Source organism: Thalia democratica, chromosome 4 (genome assembly GCF_965202585.1).
Source record: "Thalia democratica chromosome 4, ktThaDemo2.hap1.1, whole genome shotgun sequence".
Taxonomy (NCBI): Eukaryota; Metazoa; Chordata; class Thaliacea; order Salpida; family Salpidae; genus Thalia; species Thalia democratica.
Window position 1 is genome coordinate 9,791,265 of NC_139168.1, and position 25,294 is coordinate 9,816,558.

A 25,294-nucleotide genomic window follows, 5' to 3' on the forward strand; every position below is an offset into this window, starting at 1 on the left:
ATGTACTAAATACCATTGTTTTTATTGAAACTGATTAAGTTATAACGTTTTTAGGTTTTCTTATTATTTTCTGAGTTTTAACATAAAAATTTAATCACTATTGATTATTTTATATTTTTTTACCGAAAAGTACGTTTCTTTTAATTGTTTATTTTTTTATAGGTAATTATTAAAAAAATCATTAGTACTTGGTGGTTTATAAATACACTAATTAAATTATTAAAAACTAACTGTTTTATGTTATATTACTTTTATTAGTTATTTTTCAAGTTAACTTAATACATCTAAGTTAAGTTTAAAATATTAGAGTTTTTTTAGATTTTTTACTATGTAATAATATGTTTGCTTTTTTAATGTTATGGCATCATTTTGTCCCTGGTTTCGTAATAATTTTGAAAAATTTAATAAGTTTTCATGCTCTTTAGCGCTAAAAATTTTAAACAAATCAGCGACGCATTGGTGGAATATTCAGCAGCAAGTACTAAAACAGGCATCGATTCCTTAGTAGAAAGATAACCAAAACTGAAAATTAAACTAAAGCTGTAGTAAAACTTATTTAACATTCCAATCCGTTATTTATACATATTTAAATTACAAAGTTTCCCTATCAAGCATATGAAATAGTATTTGTATCTTGAAGAAGTTTAATAAAAGTTGTTTATGCCCTTAAATAGTAAAAAAAGTTTTATAATTATGTTTAATGAACATATTCAAAATAAGTAAAAAAACAAAATTAAGTGCCTCAAAACAAAATTACATAAACTTACAGTTCTATAACTTTCTAATTGAAGCTTTGTAATGGCAGTGTGATTAAATTATCATTATTATTCAAGAGTTGTATCTATTTAACAACAGAAATTTTGAAAAAAAAAAGTGGAAACTTCAAATTTTATAGTTATTTTTGTTTGATTGATTTTATTTATTATTATTTTTTGTTTTATATGTATATAGTTTATATAACCCATATAGTTATTATTATTCTTACTATTTAATTTTTTCAGAGTATTTGTTCAGTATATTTTTTCAAAGTTTAGCTGTTTTTTTGATAAAAGCTATTTTATTTTATGTAGTTTAAACAAGTTCTAACAATGACTAGTGTTCAATTTTATAGATAAAAATAGAATTGTTTACAAAAAAAATTAAACAAGTTTTAAATAATCAAAAAATTTTAAGTATCTACAAGCACATATAATTTGTTCATTATTTATAGACTCTATTAAAAAATACATTGTGCTGTCACAGTCTTATTTTTATATTTAATATGTTGTTTTTAGTGATTTTACCATTTACCCTTTCTTGTTTGTTCTTGGTATACTTGGTGCATTTTTGTGGTTGCTCTTGTATAAATGGCAACAAGAAAAATGTGAAAGTAAATGAACTTGAAAATCAAAATCTAAGCAAGGAGACTCTGTTGTACCAATGGTTTTCATGATGAATATTGCTTACCTTTTTTAACTGAAATTTAAAACTTTATTAATTTATAAAAATGTGTATATATATATATATTTGTTACTATTATAAAGTTATTTCAAAGTAGTGTTTACAAGCAACAAATAAAAAACAGTTTATGACTAAGATTTATTTCTCTACACCAATCTGTTGATCATAGTTGTATTCACATAGCCAGTGTTCACTATTGCATAGCCAGTATTCACTATTCCCTATTCAGTGATACACTTGGGATATAGTTACAATAAGAAATTATAAAACAAAATATAAAATTACACCTATTTTAGGTATTAAATTATCTTTTTTAATGATTATGTTTATGAATAAAAGTTTTATAATTAAAAGTTAAAAAAATACTTATAAAGTCTAAAATTAACCTTTTTCTTATAACAACAAAAAAAAAACAGTACTTGGAAGTCTGATACTTCAGTCTGATATTTTTTACTTTCTTAATGGTTGCTCACACTCCAGACACACCAGAGTCCAGACACTGAAGAAAACACAAGATTACTCCTGATATTTTAGATTTAAAAAAAAATTCAGGGTGGTTTAAGATTGATCTGTTTTTTTTTTAAACTCACTTTAGTTTTTAGGGGTGGGTGTCAGAATGGCACCTTGTCACTTGTACACAGTGGGTCACTTTTTAGCATAAATGATTCTGAGTGCAAAAGTGTCCCCTTATGTTAAATTAACGCTGCTGCAAAAGAGATGATGCCGTGCAAAAGTGTCTACTAGTGCAAAAGTGACCCACTGTGCTAAAGAAAGCCTGCAAAAGTCACCCCCTGATAAAGTCATGCTGTGCAAAAGTGACACCTAGTGCTAATGTGACCCACTTGCAGTTTTCAGATTTTATGAAATTGTTAGGTCAGTTTATTTCTAATCTTTAAAATGGTAATTAGTTGATTTAGTAGCAATATTTTGTTTTTTATAACCAATTCTTTTAAAAGATAATTTTTATTGATTTAATTAAAAAAAAAAAATTCTCAACGATTAAAAAAAACTCAGGACATAGGATAGTATAAGGTCACTCATGACTTAAAGAGTGGCAGCCCTGTTTCTTAGAAAAATTCAATAACTGCAAAATTATTTTTTGGTAAAAATTACTGCTATTGATTTCATAAAAAAACTTTACTCCTAGTTCTGCGCGAATCTGGTCCACAATGTAGTTACTCAGGCTACTTTTCTATAAATAATAAAATAATTTTTGCTTATAAAAACTACCAAAACAACTTTTGTTAACCTATTTCAAAACCTTGAAAATCAAGGTTGCTACACATTCAAACCAGTCAAGCTAGTTGAATTTTTTGTAATTTTTATAAGCTCAGGCTGGCAAAGGCTTGCTTAAAGTTTTTCTACAAAACTAAATTCATTAATTTTCTTGTATTTAATTGAGCTTTTATGAGTTAAATTTTTTGTTACAACTGCTTAATATTATTATATAAAAAAATAGTACTTTTAATTCAAATTCATTGTTAAATCTTTTAATAAACATCAACTCCTATGATTTTCAAATTAATTACCTTTAAAAAACTTAACCATGTATTTATAATTATTTCTTGTTATGTTTGTTAAGATGTATTTTTATAATTTAGTGTTTAAAAAGCTATGTAAAGAAGTTTTAGAAAATTCTATAATATTTTTTTTATAATAAGAAAAAAAAAACTTTTTTATTTATCAATTCTGATGTTATTTGTTTTTTCTAATGTATTACTTGAAGATACAAATAGTTATGGTCTTTGTTTTGTGGTCAGTTTCTACAAAAAGTTCATTGACTTTTGAATTGTGATCATAAAGTTTTTCTTACTTTTTCTATACTTAAGTATTTGTAGTTTGGTAAAGTTATGAGCAAGTTGAAAATTTTATGATCAACTTAAAGTTTTACCTAAAGATTTGAAATTTTGACTTTTTAGTTTTGATTACTAATTTAAGGCCATGAACATTTTTTTTTACAAAAATTAACTTTGACATTTTATAAAAGCTTTAAGTAAAAACTACAAGCCAGTTTCTATATAATTCATAAATATAATTTAATTTTTGAGATATTTAATTTTTTGTAAAAATTTTCTGATATAAATGTATGGACCGCAAATTTTTTGGGGTCAATTTTCTCGGAAATTTTAAAAATCTCTAAAAATCTATCTCCTTCTTCATTTTTCAAGCAATCTTCTTCAAATTTTCAGGAAACGTTCCTTATAATAAAAGGAAAAAAAAAAAAACGTTACTTTAGAATTTTAGTAATTTAAAAAAAAAAAAAAAATCTCAAAAATTAAAGAAAAAAGTGTTTTTTTTTTCAAAAAAAATATATTTCTACAAATTTTTTTTTAATTCTTAAGTAAGGTTTTTTTTTTAATTGTATAAAGATTAGACTGTGAAAGTTTGAAGAAGATTGCTTAAAAAATGTAGGAGGAGATAAATTTTAAATTAAATAGTCTTTTTCGCTGTTTTAGTTTTCCCTTCCCATAGGGAACCTATTATGCGGCCCAACTTTGACTGGTCATATCTCAAAAAATAATTCAAATTTTTTAAAACGATAAAAAGCATCTTGAAGCTTAGAAAAGACTCTATAAAATAAGATCAACTTGTAAAAACATAGTTGACCCCCCTATGGCCTTAAATTCTTTATCATAGGTACCTAAATGTAGAAAAAATATTAATAGATTGTAAGGATTGAATTTTAATTTAAGATTACAATAACTTAATGGTAGATCAATTTATAAAATCATCAAATTTTTAAAAGGATTGTTGCATAAACATTATTCTTTAGTATTAATAGACAGTTTAAGTAAAAATGCATTACTTTTTTGTTGTAGAGTAATAATATATAGAATTTAAATAGCCATGTCAACTTTTGGAGATTTTGAGGATTTGTTTGATGTTTTCGAAGAAAAAAAAACTTGCCTACGGTAAGAATTTTTATTGCTAGAACATTTTTTAAATCTGCATAATGTTTGATAATTAAAAAAAACTTTCAATAAACTTCTAGGATGTTATGTCTAAGAAATTTATGATTTACTTTGGTTGTTTGAAATTTAAAATTATTATAAATTTGAATAATTTCAAGAAAAAGAAAAAGTAAAGATTTTGAGAAAATTGTCTCCATCAAAAAATCCAAACAGTCTCCAATCTCAAATAGTAAGTCATAGCATAATTATAATACTTCTAATGCTACATAAATACTTAAAATAGTTTTTTTTCTTTTGAAAAAAGTAGGCTAAGTAAAAGAAGTTTTCAAGAAAATAACAGTAAGTTGTACTCTATCAAACTTAAAGTTGTTATTATTTATCCTAAAGTACAAGTTTTCTAGATTATCAAGCAGACAAAATATTTTTTTTGTAAGATAGCTGAAAAAGTTAAAGATAATTTTTTTTAGATATATTTATACTTGTACAATTAAGTTTTTATTTTTAATTTTTTAAACACCTTTTTTTTGCAAAACTTTGTTTTTTTTGTTATGAAAATAGTTCAATCTTCTTTTTTTAGTTTAGTTTTTAACTATCAAACTTTTTACAATTTATAAATGTTTTTTGATAATATTACAGCCTACTGTTTCAACTTGTAGAATGTGGTTACTCCTTTTTGTATAAATATAGTTTTAGTTCGTCTTTAAGCTTTACTCAAAAGTCAAGCTTGTTTTTGTATTTTTTGTTTAGCTTTTAAAAGTTTTAATCCTGTGTTCAACTTAATGATAGTTCAGTTTATGAAAAAAAATCTTTTTAAGAGTACAGAGTTATTTTGGACTCTTACTTGATAGTTTATAGATACTTAGGCTACTAGCTTTTAGTGACTTACACTAATTTGTCGTTATAAAGATAATAAATGTAGTTGTTGTAATTATTTTTAAATTTAAATTTTTTGGTGATCACTAAAATAAGCTGTCAAGTATAAAATTATTACTATCAAGGTAATAAATAATAAACATTTAAGCCAACTAAAAATGTATGTATTTTAATAATGATAAAATAAACAAATAATTTATTCATTGACAGACTTATATACAATTATATACATTACAAAATTCAACCTGATTGGAAAGAAATTAATCGTTTTCAAACAATTTTTTTATACATGTTTATTCATTTATGTTGTTTTGTTTATAACAAACACCTAAATTATAATGCATATCAATTTTTTTCTTTTAAGTGACAAATTGATACTTGTACTCAATAGGTTTAATTAATAAAAATATCATTCTTTTTAACAGATGAAAATGAGAAACAAGAAGTGAAAAATTCTTCTGATTTAACGTCTACCTTAGAAGACATGGCAGAGTTAGTTAGATACAATGTAATAATTGTCATTAATATTTTTTTTCTGTCAATGACACATTTAAGTGTTAACGTTTCAAATATCTAACAGCTTATTGTCACTATGTTTTAATGTAAATACTGCAATATATACGGCTTGTTATACTTTACAGTTTTTTGTTGTAACATAACAACATTAAAACATTTTGTTAAACAAAAAGTTAATGGTTAATTATTTTGTTTCACATCAGACTTACAAAAGGTTGATTATTACTATGTTTTTATCTACATACAGCTTATTACAAATTTTAAGTCCATTTGTAACAAAAAATAGTTAAATTATTTTCATTATTTTTTTTTATCACTAGTAAAATATTTTTATATAATATATGCAAGCAAAAACCCACTTTAAGTATTTAAAAAAAATTTTTCGTCAGACTCACAAAAGGGGTGCCCCAACTCGAAGTGACTGACATCACCGAGGAAGGTTGGACATGCACCCACCAGATTGTCTCCCCGGCAACCCAACACCATGGCAACCTAGAAGGGGAATTCCCTTGTGCGAGAGAGTTTCCTTTTACACTTGATGATTTCCAAAAAAGGGCTGTAAAGTGTGTGGATAACAACAAGAGCGTTTTGGTTTGTGCACATACAAGTGCAGGAAAGACCACTGTTGCAGAGTGAGTAATACTTATTAGTTTGTTGTATCAAAGTATTTTGATATTATTTATAACAGTAAAAACGTTTTTGTTTGTGCATTGCGCACATACCTCAGCTGGAAAGACCATTGTTGCTAATTTAGTATTTGTTTCTTGTTGATGGTTAAACTTTTCAAAATTACTTAAAATAGTAATAGTAGTAAATTGGATTTGTTTTTGGACCCCGGAGTACGGCTTACCTGTTTTCTTACTTAAAATAATTGATTGTTTTTAATACACTCTAACACTCTATCTGAGAAGATCAGTTTTTTTGAGTGGTATTGGAAGGTAGCTGTTTTTCTCTTAAATTAATATTTTTTTAATAATAACTTTATACAGTACTACCCACACAGATAAGCCATTGAAGTAGTACTCGAAAAATACCAGAAATTGTTTTGGTTTTAATATATAAATTTATAGTTTTTAAATATGTTTTAATTAATTTATAATCTGCAGATAAACAATAACAACAGAGCTCAAAAAACACCAGTAATAATTTACAAATAATTTTCAATTTTAATAAGTATTTAAAGAAAACAACTTTTACGTATAAGTAAATTCATTCAAAACTGTCTTATATATGTGAATTCTAATAGTTTTTATACAAAAAGTATTTACAATGTAATAAAGTATAATAACAATTATTACTACTTAACAACAATGAGAAAATTAAATACAAGAAATCCTATTACATAAAGTAAAAGTAAATATTATAAATTTCACAGATATGCAATAGCGACAGCCTTGAAAAAGCACCAGCGAATTATATACACTTCACCTATAAAAGCCTTATCCAATCAGAAGTACCGAGACTTGAAAGAAGTTTTTGGCGATGTAGGACTGATGACCGGTGACGTCACAATTGACGAACACGCGTCATGTGTTGTCATGACAACTGAGGTAATTGTGTGTTTGTTAATCAGAGTTTTTATATGGGGATCATTTTTTTAAAACTCTGAACGTATAAAATGATTTAAGATTGTAAATAATAACTCAGTGTTAGCGTTTTTTTAGCAGATTTTTGAAGTATGTCTTTTTTTCCAACCCTTGTGATAAAAGACTTTTTAATTTTTTGACAGTTTGCTTATTGTTTTTGTGTTGTTGAAGTTTTTAAAATTTTAATCATAAGTGTGTTGTGAAAACAAGTTGAACTGTGCCGGTATAAAAAGTAAGCAAAGTAGTTATGTTATTTAACACATTTACATTGCATATTATATAACTAAACCATAAAAACTGTAGATTTTAAATAAAATTACATACTCAGATACGACAGATATGTACAGTATAAATTTATGTTTGTATACAATATTGTTTTCGTGCTACACTCAAAACTCCCAGATACTCAAAAGTATTATATACTGTGTCTCAGGATGTAGAATGTAAACGTAGTAAAATACAAGTTAATTAAACTAATTAACTATTTCAGTAATAAATTTCCACTAACAAAACCTATTAAGATAAAAAGCATTAGGAGGGGTTGTTTTTGAGACTAAAATAAATTATTCTATAGAATTAAATAAAACCAAGTATCATGTATGTGTTTATCAAACATTAAGAATATATTTAATTCAACTCATTAAAAGTATGTTTATCGTGGAGATGATGTGTCAAAAATATCAGGATTAAAAAGATACAAATTTCACTTAAGTAAATAAATAAATTTGGTAAATAAATCGGAACACTAAACTACTGATTTGCAGATGCTAAACAGCATGCTATACTGTAGTAAAAAATAGTTAGTAAAACTATATAAACTAATAACAATATCAAATTATACTAACAGATCCTTAGAAGTATGCTGTACCGTGGTGATGAAGTATCGAAAGCTTTAGGGTGGGTCGTATTCGACGAAGTTCACTACATGAGAAACAAGGAACGTGGTGTTGTATGGGAAGAAACAATCATAATGCTGCCTGCAAATACTAGGTTGTTGTGACGTCATACCTTTATTTTGTATTAAGTTTGTAATGTTATAGTATTTTTTAATTTTGTAGAATATCACCTCAGATAATTCTTTTTGTTTTATAAACAGTAAAGAACAATAATTAAAAATACCTACCACATAAAACATTTTTGAAGGGCAACATTTAATATTGTATTTTTGAGCAATAATTGTAATACTTTTTATAAACATACAGTCATATAATTTTTAATGGTTTTATATAAAGTATATCATAACTCACTCATACAATGTAGAGTTTACAAAGTTTCTACTTGGCGGATACAGGTTTCCATCAACTTAAGTATCAGACTCTTTAGAACTATAACAATAGCTTAACAATAAATACCAGTTAATTGACCAAACTAGATAAAACAAAATAAAGTAAGTATAGTATTTTATTAAATAAATATAATATTTTCCACCTAACAGGTGCGTGTTCTTATCAGCAACGGTACCAAACTCGATCTAACTAAAAAATTTAAAAATTACAATTTACATAAAATACTTTTTTTGACCTAACAATATTCTTGTCATCAAGGGTACCGAACTCAATCGGACTCGTTTAAATGATTTAAATGATTTAAATAAATATTTTTTAAATCTCAGATGCGTGTTCTTATCAGCAACGGTACCAAACTCGATCGAACTGGCTTCCTGGGTCTCTAACTTGCACGACACAGAAGTTCACGTTGTTTCGACTAACAAGCGACCTGTGCCGTTAGAACACTTCATGTTTCCGTATGGTGGTGATGGAATTCATCTTGTTGTTGATAAGAAGGTTATTTGTTTGTTTTATTTATTATTTAAAAAATTTATTTTCCCGTATGGTGATGGAATACATCTTGTTGTGGATAAAAAGGTTATTTGTTTGTTTTATTTACTATTAAAAAAATTCATGTTCCCGTATATTGATAATGGAATACACCTTGTTGTCGATAAAAAAGTTATTTGTTTGTTGTAACTGTTTTATTTGTTTTTGTACATTTCATGTTCACTTATGGTGGTATAAGTTTAGTTGTTGATAAAAAGGTTAATTTTTGTTTGTTGTGTTGTATATTTTAAACTTTTATGTTTTCTTATGTTGCTGAGATAGCATCATTGTTGTTTATAAAATGGTTATTTAATTATTGTTAATTTTTTATTGTTGAATTTATTTGAGCATTTCATGTTCCTTATGCCGGTTCACCTTAGTGCTAATAAAAGTTAAAGTTAGTTTTTTTCTAACTTTTAGGGTAAAGCTATATTATTTAAACTAAGTGGCCCCTATTGGGGCTATGAGTAGCAAAGGGGGGTGGGGGCGTGAGCTGTAAAGGGACCACATGGGGATCATGAGGTCATAATTTGAAACTTACACTAGATATCTGGAGTTGATGATGAAGAGCAAAAAAAAAAAAAATTCTTGAGTGTTTTTAATGGTAGTTTTTTGAGTAATCTTGTTGGAGGAGTTCATAGCTTTTTTAATTTCTGTTTAGGGTTTTTAAAAAAAAAAGTTTGGTAAACCCTGTATAAATGTAAACATGTGGAAATTTTTCTTTTTTATTAATTTTTTTCCGTGCAATCTCAATTAAAGCATTTTCAAATTTTCAATTGAATTATCAAATAAGTTTAAAAATTTTAAGTACTATGTCATAACTACTGATACTAAGAATTAACAGAGATGATATTTTACCAGGATTTCCCAAACTCATTTTCATAAACACCCCTTTAAAAAAAATTATCATAGACACCAATTTTCATAAAATCAAAAATAATCGCCCCTACTCATTACAAACATCGCAATATCTAGTGCAGGGTTTCCCAAACTTTTTTTGTTCAGCTGGCCCCCTTAAAAGAAATTGAAAAAGCTATGGCCTCCTCCAACAAGATTACTCAAAAAACTAACATTAGAAAAACATAAAACGTTTTTTTTGCTTTTCATCTGCAATTCCAGAATATCTAGTGTAAGTTTCAAATTATGTTCTCATGGCCCCCTTTAGTCCCTTAACTGCTCATGCCCTCCCCCCATTTTCGGCGCCTTTGCTGCTCATGGCCTCCTGAATATCTGTCATGGCCCACTTTGAGAAACCCTGCTCCATACTATTTGTTAATGCTGTAATATTTTATTCTGGGTAAGATTTTAGATAAAACAACTAAAGTTTAGTGGTGTTAACAATTAAATAAAGTAATAATAATTAGATAGCTTATTTATTATAATACTTACAGGGTAATTTCAGAGAAGACAACTTCAATTTTGTGATGGATACAATCAGAGAAAGTGGGGACAACGCAAAAAGTGATTACGAACTTCGCGGCAGAAATGACGGAGTGCAAGTAAATTGTTTTATCTGTTTATCATTTATAAAGTTTTATAAATTTAATTCAAATTTTTCTTTGTTAAGAGAGAAAAAAATGAATTTATTGAACATTTTAATATTAATAATAATTAGTTATTCACTTAATAATTAATATTAAGTTACTAAACGGTTTAAGTTATTATCCAATAAATATTTATATCACTTTTGGACCTAATTAGTAATACTACTAATAGAAAGTTTTTAATAATTTTTTTACAACAATTTAAAATTTTCATGATCCTCTAACTTAAGTTTGAAATAATATATACTTGAAGGAATAGATAAAATTGTTAAGAATATTAAACCTAGTGAACATAATAGCACGCTTAAACAAATTTGTTTTGAAACGAGGAATTTTTATTTTAAATGCTGTGCAATTGAAAAACCATTTTGTTTTGTTTATAAACTTGCTTTACAAAATTTAGATATTTTAAAAAATAAACTTGCTGTAGAGTAGTTTTTAAACTTTTAAATATTTTACAGTCAAACAGCTCATGCCAGCAGATAATAGAACTGATTCAACGAAACGAGTATCTTCCAGCAATTGTGTTTTCATTCAGCAAAAAAGAATGTCAGTTCTATGCAAACGCTTTCAATGACATATGTTTCAACGATGGTATGTAGACTTTTTTAAAATTATAAGTGCTAAATAGATATTTATAAATAGATAAACGTCTTAATTTAAAATATCTTTTATGTAACTTTTAGTTGGTTTGTATTATGTTTATTTAATTAAGAAATATTTTTTTTAATTATTCAAATGCTTATTTTTTTAGTTATATATTTAAGTAAGTATATATTTTGTACAAGGTGTCTTTGCCTAAAAGATCTACTGTACTTTTTACTTTGTTTTGCTTTATGTACTTCATTAGAAAATTTTTTTTACTTAATTTAGAATTTTTTTATTTTATAATCTTTATAACTTACTAGATTCGTTTGCATGATTAGTTATTATTTAATATGTTGTACAAATTCCTTTTGAATGTAGAAATTTAAGACAGAAAAAAAAGAGAATTAAATACAAACAACGTTACAGCTGCAGAGCAACGCCTGGTGGACGAAATATTCACCGCTGCTATTCAACAACTCAGTGATCAAGACAGGGAATTACCCCAGATAGAAAGCTCGTTGAAGCTGTTGAGGAGGGGAGTTGGAGTTCACCACGGGGGGTTGCTGCCCATCGTGAAGGAGGCTACAGAGATACTGTTCGGTGAGGGACTTGTCAAGGTTTTTGGTTATTCTATGTATTAAATTAATAACTAACTCTGTAATTGTTGTTAACTGTAAAGTTTTCTTTATCTTGTTATGTTTATAAAAATATAAAATTATAAGTTTAATTTACTGTTGTTCAATGAAGGGCTTGTTCAGGTTTTTATTTGTTGTTTAATAAAACTAACTTACAAAAACGTTTTCTATAATTATAACTCATTTGTGAGTTGACTGTTGTTTACCAGAAAAAAAAATTAAAGATTAAATAAAAGTGGTTTGATTTTGAAGCATAGTTCAAAAAGATGTTATTCTCGTCTGAAAATTTCATAGTAATAAATATTAAATGGTATAAAAATTCTAAATGAATTCATTGTTATCTTAAATGACTATTTTTTTAAAGGACCAATAATTTTTAACAAATAATACGCTTTAAATACAGAGTGGTTTATTTCTCTTAATTTTAAATGTGTCATTGTTATATTGTGTAATTTTTCCAGGTATTATTCGCAACTGAAACATTCGCAATGGGAATTAACATGCCAGCCAGAACTGTGATATTCACTGCAACTAGAAAGTTTGATGGAAACGAATTCAGAACTGTTAGTTGTATCAGCTCTTTCTTTTGTATATACTGAAAAAACACTTTAAAAAATTTTAATTTCTAACTTATCTAATTATTACTTTACTATTTGATATAGTCTTAAAAAAGTGTAATTATTAATAATGTCAAATATTTTTTTTTTTTTCATAAATAAAATGCCTAACTTGTTTTTCTCAATACAACTACATAAAAGATTATACGTTTTATTTCGAAAAATGTTTTTATTTATTTACTTCAAAAAAAATCATAAAAATATAATTTGATTGCGAAATTACACAGATATCAGGTGATGAATAGAAATATGAACAACAATTTTTATTTATTTTCAATATTTAACTTTCTTTTGATTAGCATAAACAGGTAAGAAGAATTAGTCTAAAAAATATCACACAATAAAAAACAAGATGTATGATACACTTTAATTACACAACTCAACTAAAAATAGATTTTAAAAAGTGTAAATTTTTATCAGATTGTGGTGTGGAATGATAAACTAAATGGTTTTTGAATGAGTGTAAAATTAGTTCGCTAATCATAAATCAAACCTATAAATAAATCTATTTCACAGATATCAGGTGGGGAGTACATTCAGATGTCGGGAAGGGCGGGAAGAAGGGGCAAGGACCCCTCAGGAATTGTGGTTGTCATGGCAGATGATAAACTGCAACCCGACGTTGCCAAGCAACTAATGCAGGTGGGAATATTGTTTATTTTCATTACTTTTGAAACACATTTTTTGAATGAAATGTTGCTAGCAACACCACTCTAAATTCAAATTTACAGATATTAGAGTAATTTAGATAATAAATTTGTCTGTTTGGTAGATAACTGTACAAGTATCAGGAATGTCAAATGTACAAATGTTATGTAAAAATTTGTTACTATATCAAGCTCGTGTTCACACCATAGTTTTAATAAACTATCGAATTTACGTTGTTGCAACTAGCAAAATTATATATATAATTATATTGAGTCTATAAACTTTTTACATGTCAATAATTTGTATTTGTACAAATAGGTACAATTTAAGGCCATAGGGGGGGGGGGGTAGACCATGTTTTTTACAAGTTGATCTTATTTTATAGAGTTTTTACTAAGCTTCAAGATGCTTTTTACCGTTTTTAAAAATTCGAATTAGTTTTTGAGATATGACCGGCCAAAGTCGGGCCGCATAACAGGTTCCTTATGGGGAAGGAAAACTAAAACGGCGAAAAAAGACTAATGCATTCAAAATCTATCTCCTCCTTCATTTTTTAAGCAATCTTCTTCAAACTTTCACAGTCTATTCTTTATACAATAAAAAAAAAACGTTATTTGTGACTTTAAAAAATTTCAAGTAAAAATACCTTTTTTTTGTAATTTTATGACAAAAGTTAAAAAAAAAAGTGAATTTTCATCAAAAAAAATTTTTTTTTACAAAAAAAGGTATTTTTACTTGAAATTTTTTAAAGTCACAAATAACGTTTTTTTGTTATTGTATAAAGAATAGACTGTAAAAGTTTGAAGAAGATTGCTTAAAAAATGAAGGAGGAGATAGATTTTGAATGCAATAGTCTTTTTTCGCCGTTTTAGTTTTCCTTCCCCATAAGGAACCTGTTATGCGGCCCGACTTTGGCCGGTCATATCTCAAAAACTAATTCGAATTTTTAAAAACGGTAAAAAGCATCTTGAAGCTTAGTAAAAACTCTATAAAATAAGATCAACTTGTAAAAAACATGGTCTACCCCCCCCCTATGGCCTTAAACTGTTTTTTATAGGGTGTGCAGTATTTAAGTGTCGTAAATGCAGATTGTGATTCATCAACATACAAACCATCAATTTGTTTGTTTATTTTATGATAAAAAATACTTTATTAAAATACAAAAAATATTTATAGGGCGAAAGTGACAAACTTGAATCTGCGTTCCGGTTGACTTACCACATGCTGCTGAACCAGATGAGAGTAATCGGAGCGGAACCGGAGAAAATATTGAGCAAAAGCTTTTATCAGTTTCAACAATATGCTGAATTACCCAGAATTATTAAAAGTTTGTTTTGTTTGTATTTATCTGTTATAAGTATAAGGTTGCCTTTTTGGACTAAAATATGTGTATTTCAATAAAAGGCAAAATTCAGGGCTGCACCCCTAACATTTTTTACAGAATAAAAGTTTTCAACTTAAGACTAAGTAACTGTTTGTGTATAAGTAATGCCTATTGTTATTTAAATTTGATTTTTTTTAAATACTTCCCACTGAAGACCAACATTTTTGTAAATAAAATTACAGACATTTAAGAAACGCATAACTTCGCATAAAGATTCCAACCTTTAAATAGAAATATTTATATTGATAATGAATTATTAAAGCTACTCAATTTTATTTGAAACTGAAAACTTTAATTTAGACTAAGTCTAATTCAGAATTTCCCAAACTTTTTTTCATAAGGCCCCCTTTGAAGAAATCAACAAAAAGCAGTGTTCCTCTAATACGGTTTCTCAAAAAACTACTTAATCCTAAGACCGTTTTTTTTTGTACTTCATCACCAACTCAAGTATACTAGTGTAATTTTAAACTATAGCTTTATGGGTCCCCTAACTTTCTAAAGCGGACCACTTAAGAAAACCTTGATATAGTGTAAGTTTGAAAAATTTCCCATAATATATTATTTAGGTTTAAAAATACCCTATTGAATACACCCAAGATTTTTTTTCTATTCACCATCAACTCGAGACTATCTAGTTTCAAGTTATGACCTAATGACTCTCAGTGGTCTTTTAACTAATGGTCCCCCTTTGGCCCCTTTGCAGCTTCCTAAATTTCTGAGATGGCCTGGAAGTGGGCCATCTGATCCACAAAAATAGTCTAAATTTAACAAGTTTAAATAAAAGAATATTTTTTCAGAAAGTGAAGAACTCCGCATGGAAATATCAAGCCTGCAAATAGAAGATTGCCACCAGGAGTATTACGAAATACAAGCGCAATTAGATAAACTGACCAATCAGATCAACCAAAAGCTGATGAAATCTCGTCACGTGATCAAGCATTTGCAACCAGGCAAGATGGTGAAAATTGTGAATGGTGAAAATAAGTTCGGGTGGGGCGTGGTTGTTTCGAAGAGGGTAAAATCCCCTAAGTTCGCACTCGGTTGGTAAATTTTAATGAGTTTTATTTGGTATTGTTTATTGTACGATTATTAGGTTTTTTAGTAAAATTTATTCACCACATAATTGTTTATGAAATAAACATCTACATACTCTTTTTCAATGTGTGAATATCAGGTCTTTTAATTATGCCTAATATGCCTGATAATGAGGCCATAATTTGAAACTTACATTAGATATTCTGGAGTTGATGATGAAAAGCAAAAAAAAAACAGGTCTTAAGTGTTTTTAATGGAAGTTTTTTGGGTAGTCTTGTTGGAGGAGCGCCATAGCTTTTTTAATTTGAAAAAAGTTTGGGAAACCCTGGTCTAAACTTTAAAAAGGTTTACTAATGTTTGTAATGGAAGGTAATGTATATTAGCTGTTAGGGGCCAGGAGTTGAAGACTTTTCATTGTTGATAATGGAATATTTTAAAGGATGAAGTAGATAGTTAATATCTAGTAAACGTATGTTGTAATCTTTGCGTTGGAAGTTTGAATCAAGGACCATGGCTAAATTTTTAGAATACAGTGAGGAATCAGAATCAGTGATTATTGTAGAAATACCAGAGAAAAAATTATTTTCTGTTTAAACCAAGCAGTCATATTCATAATGCAACTAGAACAAGCAGACCTAAAAAATTTAAAGTAAAAAGCTTGAAAAGTACATTTCCACGCAATCACTTTTGCACAAGTGACAGTTTTGCACGGTTGACTTGTTTAAGTCACCGCTAAAATTGTCAATTGCCGCTCACCAAGCCGGTAGGAGGAACCGCTTACCGACCAATGGTTAGGGGTAACAGTTATATTAAAAGAAATAAACCTGTGCAAAACTGACGCCGTGCAAAAGTGACCATTTGTGCAAAAGTATCTTCGTCAAAAGTGAAATTTCGTGGAAAAATGTCCCTATTTACATTTTTGTACCCATCTTATACAGGTTACAACAAAGACAATGCGATTTTTTAAGCTCTTTTTTCACCACGTGCAAACGAAAAATAAAATAGTTAATATAAATTAAAAAAACATGTTGTTTCGATATGATATATCTTAACTGATTTATATCACTACAAGAAAAACTATTCTATAGGTTACAATGAAGACAATGCGGAATTTTATAAAAAATATTTTTTACATACGTAAATAAATTATTCCATATAGTTAGTAATATATGATCCATATTGGTTGATAAATATTTTTTCCATTCTTATAAATAAATCTTCCTTAGGTTACACCGAAGACAATGCTGACCAGAGGAACCAAACAGTCCTCGAAGTTTTGATAAACTGCGACAAATCAACAGTGAGGCCCCACGCCCCCTTCGGTACCACCCCAAAACCCCCTTGTAACCATGACAACACCGAACCTTCTGTGGTGTCCTGCTTGCTGAACGTTGTGAATGGGGTGAGCAAGCGGAAGTTGAACATAAATGGGGGGACGGGCTACTTCAATTTGCTTGACAACAGGAAGGAGGTCATGCGGGACGTGCAGGTTGGTTGCTAGGGAGAAATATTTATAAGTTATGTGTTTGTTTGTTTTTAAAGTTTGTTGAATTGTCATCCAATAAATAGAATAATCAAAAAAAAAAGTGAAAAAATTGGTTGCTAGGAATAACTATATGATTAAATGAATTAATCATTAATAAGATTGAAATTTGAAAGCTGTTTTTGTTTATTATTTTATAGTGTGAATCGAACTTTTATTTCTTTTAAATTCTTAAACAGCAAATTCTTATATTTGTGTTTTGTCATCATGTTTTTTTATATTTAAGTAATTTTTGATTATTCACAATGGGTATTTCTTATAAAGGGTATTTAGTCACTATAGCTCAACCCAAACTCTAAAGCTAATAAAAGTTTTCTTAGTATTATTAACAACGTAAAGATTACTAAGAAATCATCGAAAATGTAAACTACATATACATTTTAAGATAGAAGATTGTTGTTCTCTTGTTAGTTTGAATTCGAATTTAGACGGTGCTTAAGCATGATAACGGAACAATTGCTGAAATCTGCCCGATAGAAGACGTGCAAATTAAAGATCACGACTTCTTGAACATGAAACAGAAAATAGACATTTTGCACCAGCGAATACTGAATCATCCCCTGCATTTGAGTGAGGATTTAGAAGAAAAACTTAAAATTGTTGAAAGCAAGACCAAAGTTAGTTAATAGGTGTATATGTATTAATAGTTTTTATATTTCTATTTCAAGTAATTTAAAATTTGTAAAGGATAACAAATTAGTGGTTAATGTGTGAATAATTTCATGATGTGTATGTTATGTTATTTTATGACAACCTTTTCTTATTTTTTGATTGTTTTATTAAATCACTCTATTTAAAAAAAAATATTTTTTGTATTGCATTATGAGCTAAATTAATGTTTTTTTCTTAATTTCTTAGATAATCATTTTTAGGCTGCTTTTTTGTAAAAATTATGAAAAACATATTATGAGTTACATTGTAGAAGTTTTTTGTATGCATATATAGGTTTTAAGAGCTATTGTACTTTGTAGTAAGAACTGCAGGTTACATATGTAAGGGTTGTGATTTGAGATTAAGAGAAAAGAATTAAAAATAATGAATGTTGGATTAACATCCAAATTTTAGCAGCTCCTAGCTTTTCTATCATACCTTCTAAGTTTAAAACAAGAGTTGGTGTTCTTAGATTTTTTACAAAAAACACAAAAATGGTTAAGCCTTTGTTGTAAGTTAATTGTAAGCTACAGTTGAACATTGTATCAAGCAAAAAATAGAAACTAAGTTCTGTAAATGTTTAACTTTTAATAAGGTTGTTATAAATGTAATTTATTATGCCTTTTTCCAAACAAGTAGTAAATATTTTATTTTAACAAAAAATTATAGCTGTTATCTGAAACATCAAAATCAACAGTTTACAAAAAAATGAGTTCTATTTATACCGTTATTAAAACAAATGTTTCTAAAAGAGCTAGGAAAATAATAGTTCGAATAAAATATTTGTAGCTGCTATCTGATACAAAGAAATCAACGAAAGAGTTGAAAGACAAGAAGAAGATTTTAAAGATGGAGGAATTACTAAGTAGGAAGAGAGTTCTTAGGATGATGGGATTCTCAACAGAATCCGATGTCTTGACTGAGAAAGGTAAAATTTCATAATTAATGATTTTTGTTACATAGTACTTCTTTTTTTTTTTTTTCATTTAGTTATTTAAAAATTGTTCTTAGCCTTGTAAGTTATACAAATATTGAATTCTCAATTAAATCCGATGTACTTTTACAAAAAAAAGTTAATACTTTCAAAATTAAAAAACTATAACTTAAAATACTTTTATAAAATTTGTATGAAAATTAACAACTTTTCTTTGTTTTTGTAATTACCAAAAATTGCAGCTAAAAGAAGGTGAAATTTTAATTTTTGATTTTAATATAAGTAAATATTAATCTAAAAGATATTTAAAAGGTAAATAAGGGTATCTTATTTCTAAAGGCAAGTTTTTAATACTATTTTGTTGCTTACACAAATAAAACTAAATAATATAAGTTAATAAGTACTGAAGTTATGTCGTATGTGCATAAATAATCTAATGTGAAATAATAGTAGAAATTTAATAAAGATATGTGAATTTGTTCTACTAAATAATAAATAAATTTTTTTTAGATAATTATTAATATATAATTTAAAATGAGATAAAAAAAAATCTAGTTTATTTACAGCTGATACAATTTTATTATTTTTTTTTTGTTATTCAATTAAACTATATCAACTTATAATTTTACAAAAACTTTAGTAGCTTGTAGGATACGAACAGCTGATAAGTTACGACTAACTAAATAATTATAATTTATAATATTTTTTAAATATTCAGGTTAAGTAGCTTGTAGGATACGTTAAGCTAATAATTAAATATTAAAGGAATTGTTATATAACATAATTAATTATAAAAAAATATTCAGGATTAGTAGCTTGTGAAATATGTGCAGTAGATATATCAAGATTTACTGAAACATATTGATTTTATTAATACAAATACTTGATACAAATACTTATTATAAATTTATTTCTGCTAAACAAATATTAAATGAAATTAATTGTATTTCAAATATTCAGGTTTAGTAGCTTGCGAAATATGTGCAGTAGATATATTAATATTCACTGAACATTATTGATTTTATTAATATAAATACTTGTTACTAACTAACTCATTACTAAAATGACAAATAAATTATTGTAAATTTTTTATAGGTTTAGTTGCTTGCGAAATATGTGCAGCTGATGAACTACTATTAACTGAAATGTTATTCAACGGAGTTTTCACAAGTATATTACCAGAAAAATGTTGTGCACTTTTAAGTTGCTTCGTATTTGACGAAAAAGTTTGTTTTTATATTAAATATGTTTATTGAAAATTCGATGTGTATGTTCGTAAAGTTAAAAAAATACTTCAGTATACTGAAAGAGAAGTGGTATAAAAAAAAAAGCTTTAAAATTTCATTTTGTTATTAAATATAAATAAATAAGCTTGTCTGATAAGTGATAGGTAATGTTATGATATTTCAGAAGGTTTACAGTTTTTTACTTAAACTTGTATAATTGCTTGAGGAATATAGTTCATTTAAAATAAATCTTCAAATAAGTTAATTAGTTTACAAACATATTTTTTTTGTCAAGTTTTATACTAAACTTTTACTATATAATGTTGATTTAAATGTTAGATTGTTAATAACTTCTCATTGAAGCATTTAGTTGTAAGATGAAGCATTTTTTGTGGGCTTTTTAACTAATAACATATAATTACATGTATTTACATATTTTCCAGTGCAAAACACAGTCGAAACTAACTGAAAGTTTGGCCAAACCCATAGAACTAATGAAGAAAACAGCGTCTAAAATTGCTAAAGTTTGTTTATTTTTATAAATAAAATATTATAAAGAATAATTAAAGTTTTTTAAATGTTTTATTACTCATAGTTACAACCGAAAATTGTATAGTGTAATTGATTAATATTTATGCACAAGTTAACATGAAAGACTTTTTTGAAATTGTAGAATTATCCAAATACTTAATATTTTTTTTCTATTCAATGAATTTGATTTTTATAAGTTTTTATAAAAATATAGAATAAACTGCTCTTGATGTAATTTGTTTATATTTAGCTCTAAAAGTGCATTAAAAATAAACAAACAAATAAACTGTCTTTCTGATACAGATATCAATAAAATGCAAATTAGAAACAAATTATCATTTAATACTGACCATTAATCTCTTCGTTATTTGTTAGACTATTAAACACTTAAGCAATATGCAATAATTTAATTTAACCGGAAGTTTTTTCGTAAACTTAAATGTTTAACTAAACACATTTTTCTCAGATATCAATAGACTGCAAGTTGGAAATAGACGAAGGCAAATATGTGTCATCCTTCAAAACCAATATTATGGATGCTGTGTACGCCTGGGCCATGAACAAGAGTTTTGATCAAGTTCTTGAGTTGTGCGAAATTTATGAAGGTTTATTTAGTTTTAATTGTGTTTTTAAGATTTTTTAAATAAAAAATGAATTTTGTGGTATTTTGTTAAGGCATAATTGATTAAATAATTAAGTTAATAATTATAATATTTTTTTATATTTTTTTTCTACTAACATTCAGGCAGTTTTATCCGTTGCATGCGGCGTTTGGAGGAACTTCTCCGGCAGTTGGCGCTGGCGAGCACGAAAATGGGAAATACCCAGCTCAAGAACAAATTTGAAACGTGCTCGAAACTCATCAAGCGTGACATCGTGTTTGCCGCCAGTCTCTACTTGTAGAATGTATTCATAAAGAAAATATTTTTCCCTACTAGCCTTTAAGTCTCTACTTGTAAAATGTATTAACTTAGGAGAAAATATTATTTATTAGAAATTTTTTAATATACCTTATTAGAATTTTCATACTAAACATGACATATTAACTCGATATGTCATCCTAGTAATAAAAACAGTTTCAATTTAATATTAATATCGCCACTAGTCTCTACATGTAGATGTTATTAAATAAGTTAGAAACAGAAAGTTTGAAGAGTGGTCAAGATAAATATTGGTAGGAAAAAAACGTCTAACTTGTTAAAATCTTATTTGTCCTTTTTTCTTTTTGAAACTAAGGACTTTAATTTTATAGAATATAATAAGTTTTAAGTTATTTATGATTTTAATAACTGGTTTTAATTATTTATCATTTGTCCTCTTGTTATGATAACCTAAATATTAATTTTTTTGTGTCCTATACACTTTTAACTTGTTTTAAAACTTTTTTTTTACAAAAATTTTATCTTTCATGAGCATTTTATTTCACTAGTCGTTATAAGTTTACTTTAAAATGTTTTACTCACTTTTTTAAAACTGTTGATATCACAATGAAGTTTTAAGATTTGTTTGCTTTATTTTGCATGTGTTTAATAGTTAATTTGATTTTAGGCAATTTTTTATTTTCAAAAGTAGTTGGTTAAATTTCAAATTTTTTTTAAGATTTATTTTGTTATTTAAAGTAAAATATTTCCTATGTTAAGTAGAATATTAATTAATTTTTTGATATATTTTTGCGTTATTTAAGTAATAGGTGAAATTATATATCTTATACAATTTTTATAGTTTATATTGACTTTTAGCTAAAACATCATTTCAATATCATTTGTTTCGTATGTTTTTGATAACTTTATACACATTGATATTTTGTTCTAAATGTAGTTAAAGTTTATAGTTATTTGCTAAAATATAAAATTAGCTTGATTTTTTTAGTTATTTAACTTATATCGTTAGCAAAGAAGTGAGGTGACAAGTTTCTTTTATTGCTATATTTATATAACTTTAATTTTTCTTAGAGATATTACTATACTTATTTTATCTCTAAAAAAATTAAAAGATTTTTACGTAAACTATTTGTAAACTTTATTTATTAGTTAGCTTATTTCTTTCTATACGGCTTAAATGATTACTTAAATTTATAAACAATATGGTACGTAAATTAACTCGATTCAAAAAAGGAGCAGTTTTTCTTTGATATTATAAGACTACATTTAACTACAAAGTTAGACCTTAATAATGTTCTTTATTGTTCACATTAATTGAAGATAAGATAAATTATTATACAGAACAATAACAAAACATAAGATTATTTGTATTTAAATGTACTTTAACAATTAGACTGCTACAATACAATTTAGATCAAAATAAAGTTGTTCTCAAAGTTTGTTCTTAAGAATGTTTTTGTACAAAGCATTTTAGTATAAATAAAAGTATATAAGTATTTAATCTTTAATTGTTATTTTTTACTACTAAAATGAATAATCTAAGTTTAAATAATTATCTTAAACAACAGTTCTTTAATCTGTTTTCTAAATTTTAGGCTGCACGGGTGTTCAAACAATTTAAAAACTAGTTTATTTGGTTATTCTAAAACTAAGGTATATAATACTAGGGATTTTTATTTAGTAATATTTATAGTTAGTCGAGAAACTGGGATGCCCCATACTTAGGCTACTCAAGATAACTCTGGCTAGTTTGAATTTTTTAACAAATCTCAAGCAAGTTTTTTCTTTTCAATATATCTTTTTTCCCTTGAAACATTATTATTTTATTTTTTTTTGTGTTTTTAATACTTTAGGCTGGCCAATAGCGTTTATTTGGCTAATACTCGTTTTTTTTTTCTCATGAGCTGTTTTTTTGCCACGAGGAGTAACAAATCTATAGGAAAGTCTAGAGCGCTTGTTTGATTTATATGAACCTAAAAATCATGATTTTATTCTCACACTCTTGTTGTGCTGTTCATACTTTTAAAATTGCATAATCCATAGCTCCTTTATGTTTGTCTCCTGCAGTGGGGACTTTCAGTTATCCAAATAGTGTTCTGTAGGACTAGTCTTGCCATAGCAGAGTTGTGGTAGCATTTTGAACAAGGGTATATAATACTAGAATATTTTACTTTAAAAATAATAGTAATAATTCTGATGATAAGATTATAAACATTTTCTAATAATTTGCTACAAGAAGTAAGACTGGAGTGTTTTCAATTATAGGTCTAAGTACATTGTTTTATTTGCGCATTCAATAATGTCTATAATCTTTTAGAAACGTAATTTACAAGTGTTCTTGTTGTTAGAAACTATATCTTCTAATTACATTAAATGTGTCCTTTTTGTAATCATTTTGTATTTTATTTGGACATTGCATGGTTAAATAAAAACAATCTTTTCTAAATTATGTTTGTACGTAAGAACTCATTTATTTGATTATAGTTACAACTTCCACGAAAAAATGTTTATATACAATAAAAGATTAAGTTATTATACGTTGCATAAACTGAGTTTATTTTGAATGTTTTAGCATACTTGATTATAATTGTTTACTAACCAATTACAACAAAACATTAGTTGGAGTTAACTGTGAAACATTTTACATGTGAGTTTTTTAGTATTGTGAATGTTTTTTCAAATGTTTTTATGAAATGTTCTAGGTAGTTCAAAACATATAAAATAGGTTTTGGTCTTAAAGCTTCAGGATGATTTCCAGTGAATTTTTTAAGGCTTTTTTAAAACTTTGCTATCTTTAAATTGTTTTAATAATTTTCAAATTTTTGTATAGGTTATTAACTGATAAACGTCATTAGCTGCTAGTCTTTTTTCTGTTATTGAAAAAAACATTTTCAACGAAATACACATGTTTTAATTTTAATAAGATTACTTATGTTAATTAAAAAAAAAATGAAATAGGCAAAAATATTCTATTTCCAATAAATATAATGAGCATATTAACTGTTTTTAAAACTACTGTTTACAGCGACCAATACCTTTTATCCGTTTAACTAAACATATACTTTCTTTTAGAAAAATTATCTTTCATCTGTATATTAATGTTTTTATCATTAAGAAAGTTAAGATCAATTATATAACCAACACACTTATTTCAAAAGCGTCATTTAAAGCATACCAGAAGTAACATGTACATTTTTTTCAAGACTTTTCTATTAATTTATTCGAGTATTACTGTTAATTTGTTGAACGCTGAATATTTTAGAGGTTTAAAATGTTATTAAAGTTAAGAAAGACTAGTTAGTAACAAAATAAACTATTACAGAACTACTGACGCTTTAAGTTTAACAAAGAAGATAATTTAAGCAAATTATACTTATAAAAGTTTTACTAGTAAGTGTGTTTGTGAAATTGTTTAAACAAGATATCTTAAATTCATAAAAACTTTAACAAGTGTTTAAGTTTTTGCATGTAACAATTAAACACTTTTTTTTTGTACATCAATAAACTTATTTATGTAAAAATTTATACTCCTTACAGTAAGCTTAAATAACTTGATTTAAGAGTTAAATTTAAAACATCTTGTTTACTCTAGTTAATGTTGTAAAGTTTATGTTTATATCAGGGCATCCCAACTTTTTTTCATAGAGCCGCATTTAAAATAATAAAAAAAGCTATGGCCCCTTCCTACAAGACTTCTCAAAAAACTACTCTTAAATAAACCTAAAACCCTTTTTTATATTTTATTTTCACCATCAACTACATAATATCTAGTGTAAGTTTTAAAATATGCTTTTATGGCCCCCTTTGGGAAATTGTGATTTATGTGATGGATTCTTAAAAAAAGCATCAAAACAAAAACGGCTAAGATTATCTGCTTTTAAGTTTTTGAACCTACGTTGCTTAATTTTATAACTTTATGTTATTCACCTTAAT

General features: G+C 26.5%; 1 protein-coding gene across 1 annotated transcript; it reads left to right on the top strand.

Annotated features, from left to right (window-relative positions):
* Positions 1-4,263: 4,263 nt before the first annotated feature.
* LOC145834207 (exosome RNA helicase MTR4-like) lies at positions 4,264-21,533 on the top strand. The gene is made up of 21 exons (XM_082941584.1): positions 4,264-4,352; positions 4,511-4,581; positions 5,651-5,717; positions 6,131-6,373; positions 7,117-7,291; positions 8,175-8,317; positions 8,940-9,111; positions 10,536-10,643; positions 11,150-11,282; positions 11,703-11,893; positions 12,373-12,474; positions 13,045-13,170; positions 14,353-14,503; positions 15,358-15,600; positions 16,822-17,084; positions 17,567-17,755; positions 18,579-18,717; positions 19,819-19,949; positions 20,393-20,473; positions 20,947-21,085; positions 21,226-21,533. The coding sequence occupies exons 1-21, from the start codon at positions 4,288-4,290 to the stop codon at positions 21,381-21,383; spliced, it is 3,090 nt and encodes a 1,029-aa protein (XP_082797710.1). The 5' UTR covers positions 4,264-4,287; the 3' UTR covers positions 21,384-21,533.
* Positions 21,534-25,294: the final 3,761 nt, after the last annotated feature.

Coding starts and splice junctions, on each gene's coding strand:
- LOC145834207 (XM_082941584.1), top strand. CDS start 4,288: ATGTCAACTTTTGGAGATTTTGAGGATTTGTTTGATGTTTTCGAAGAA. Junction 7,292..8,174: donor GTGTTGTCATGACAACTGAG/GTAATTGTGTGT, acceptor TTATACTAACAG/ATCCTTAGAAGTATGCTGTA. Junction 21,086..21,225: donor GTTGTGCGAAATTTATGAAG/GTTTATTTAGTT, acceptor ACTAACATTCAG/GCAGTTTTATCCGTTGCATG.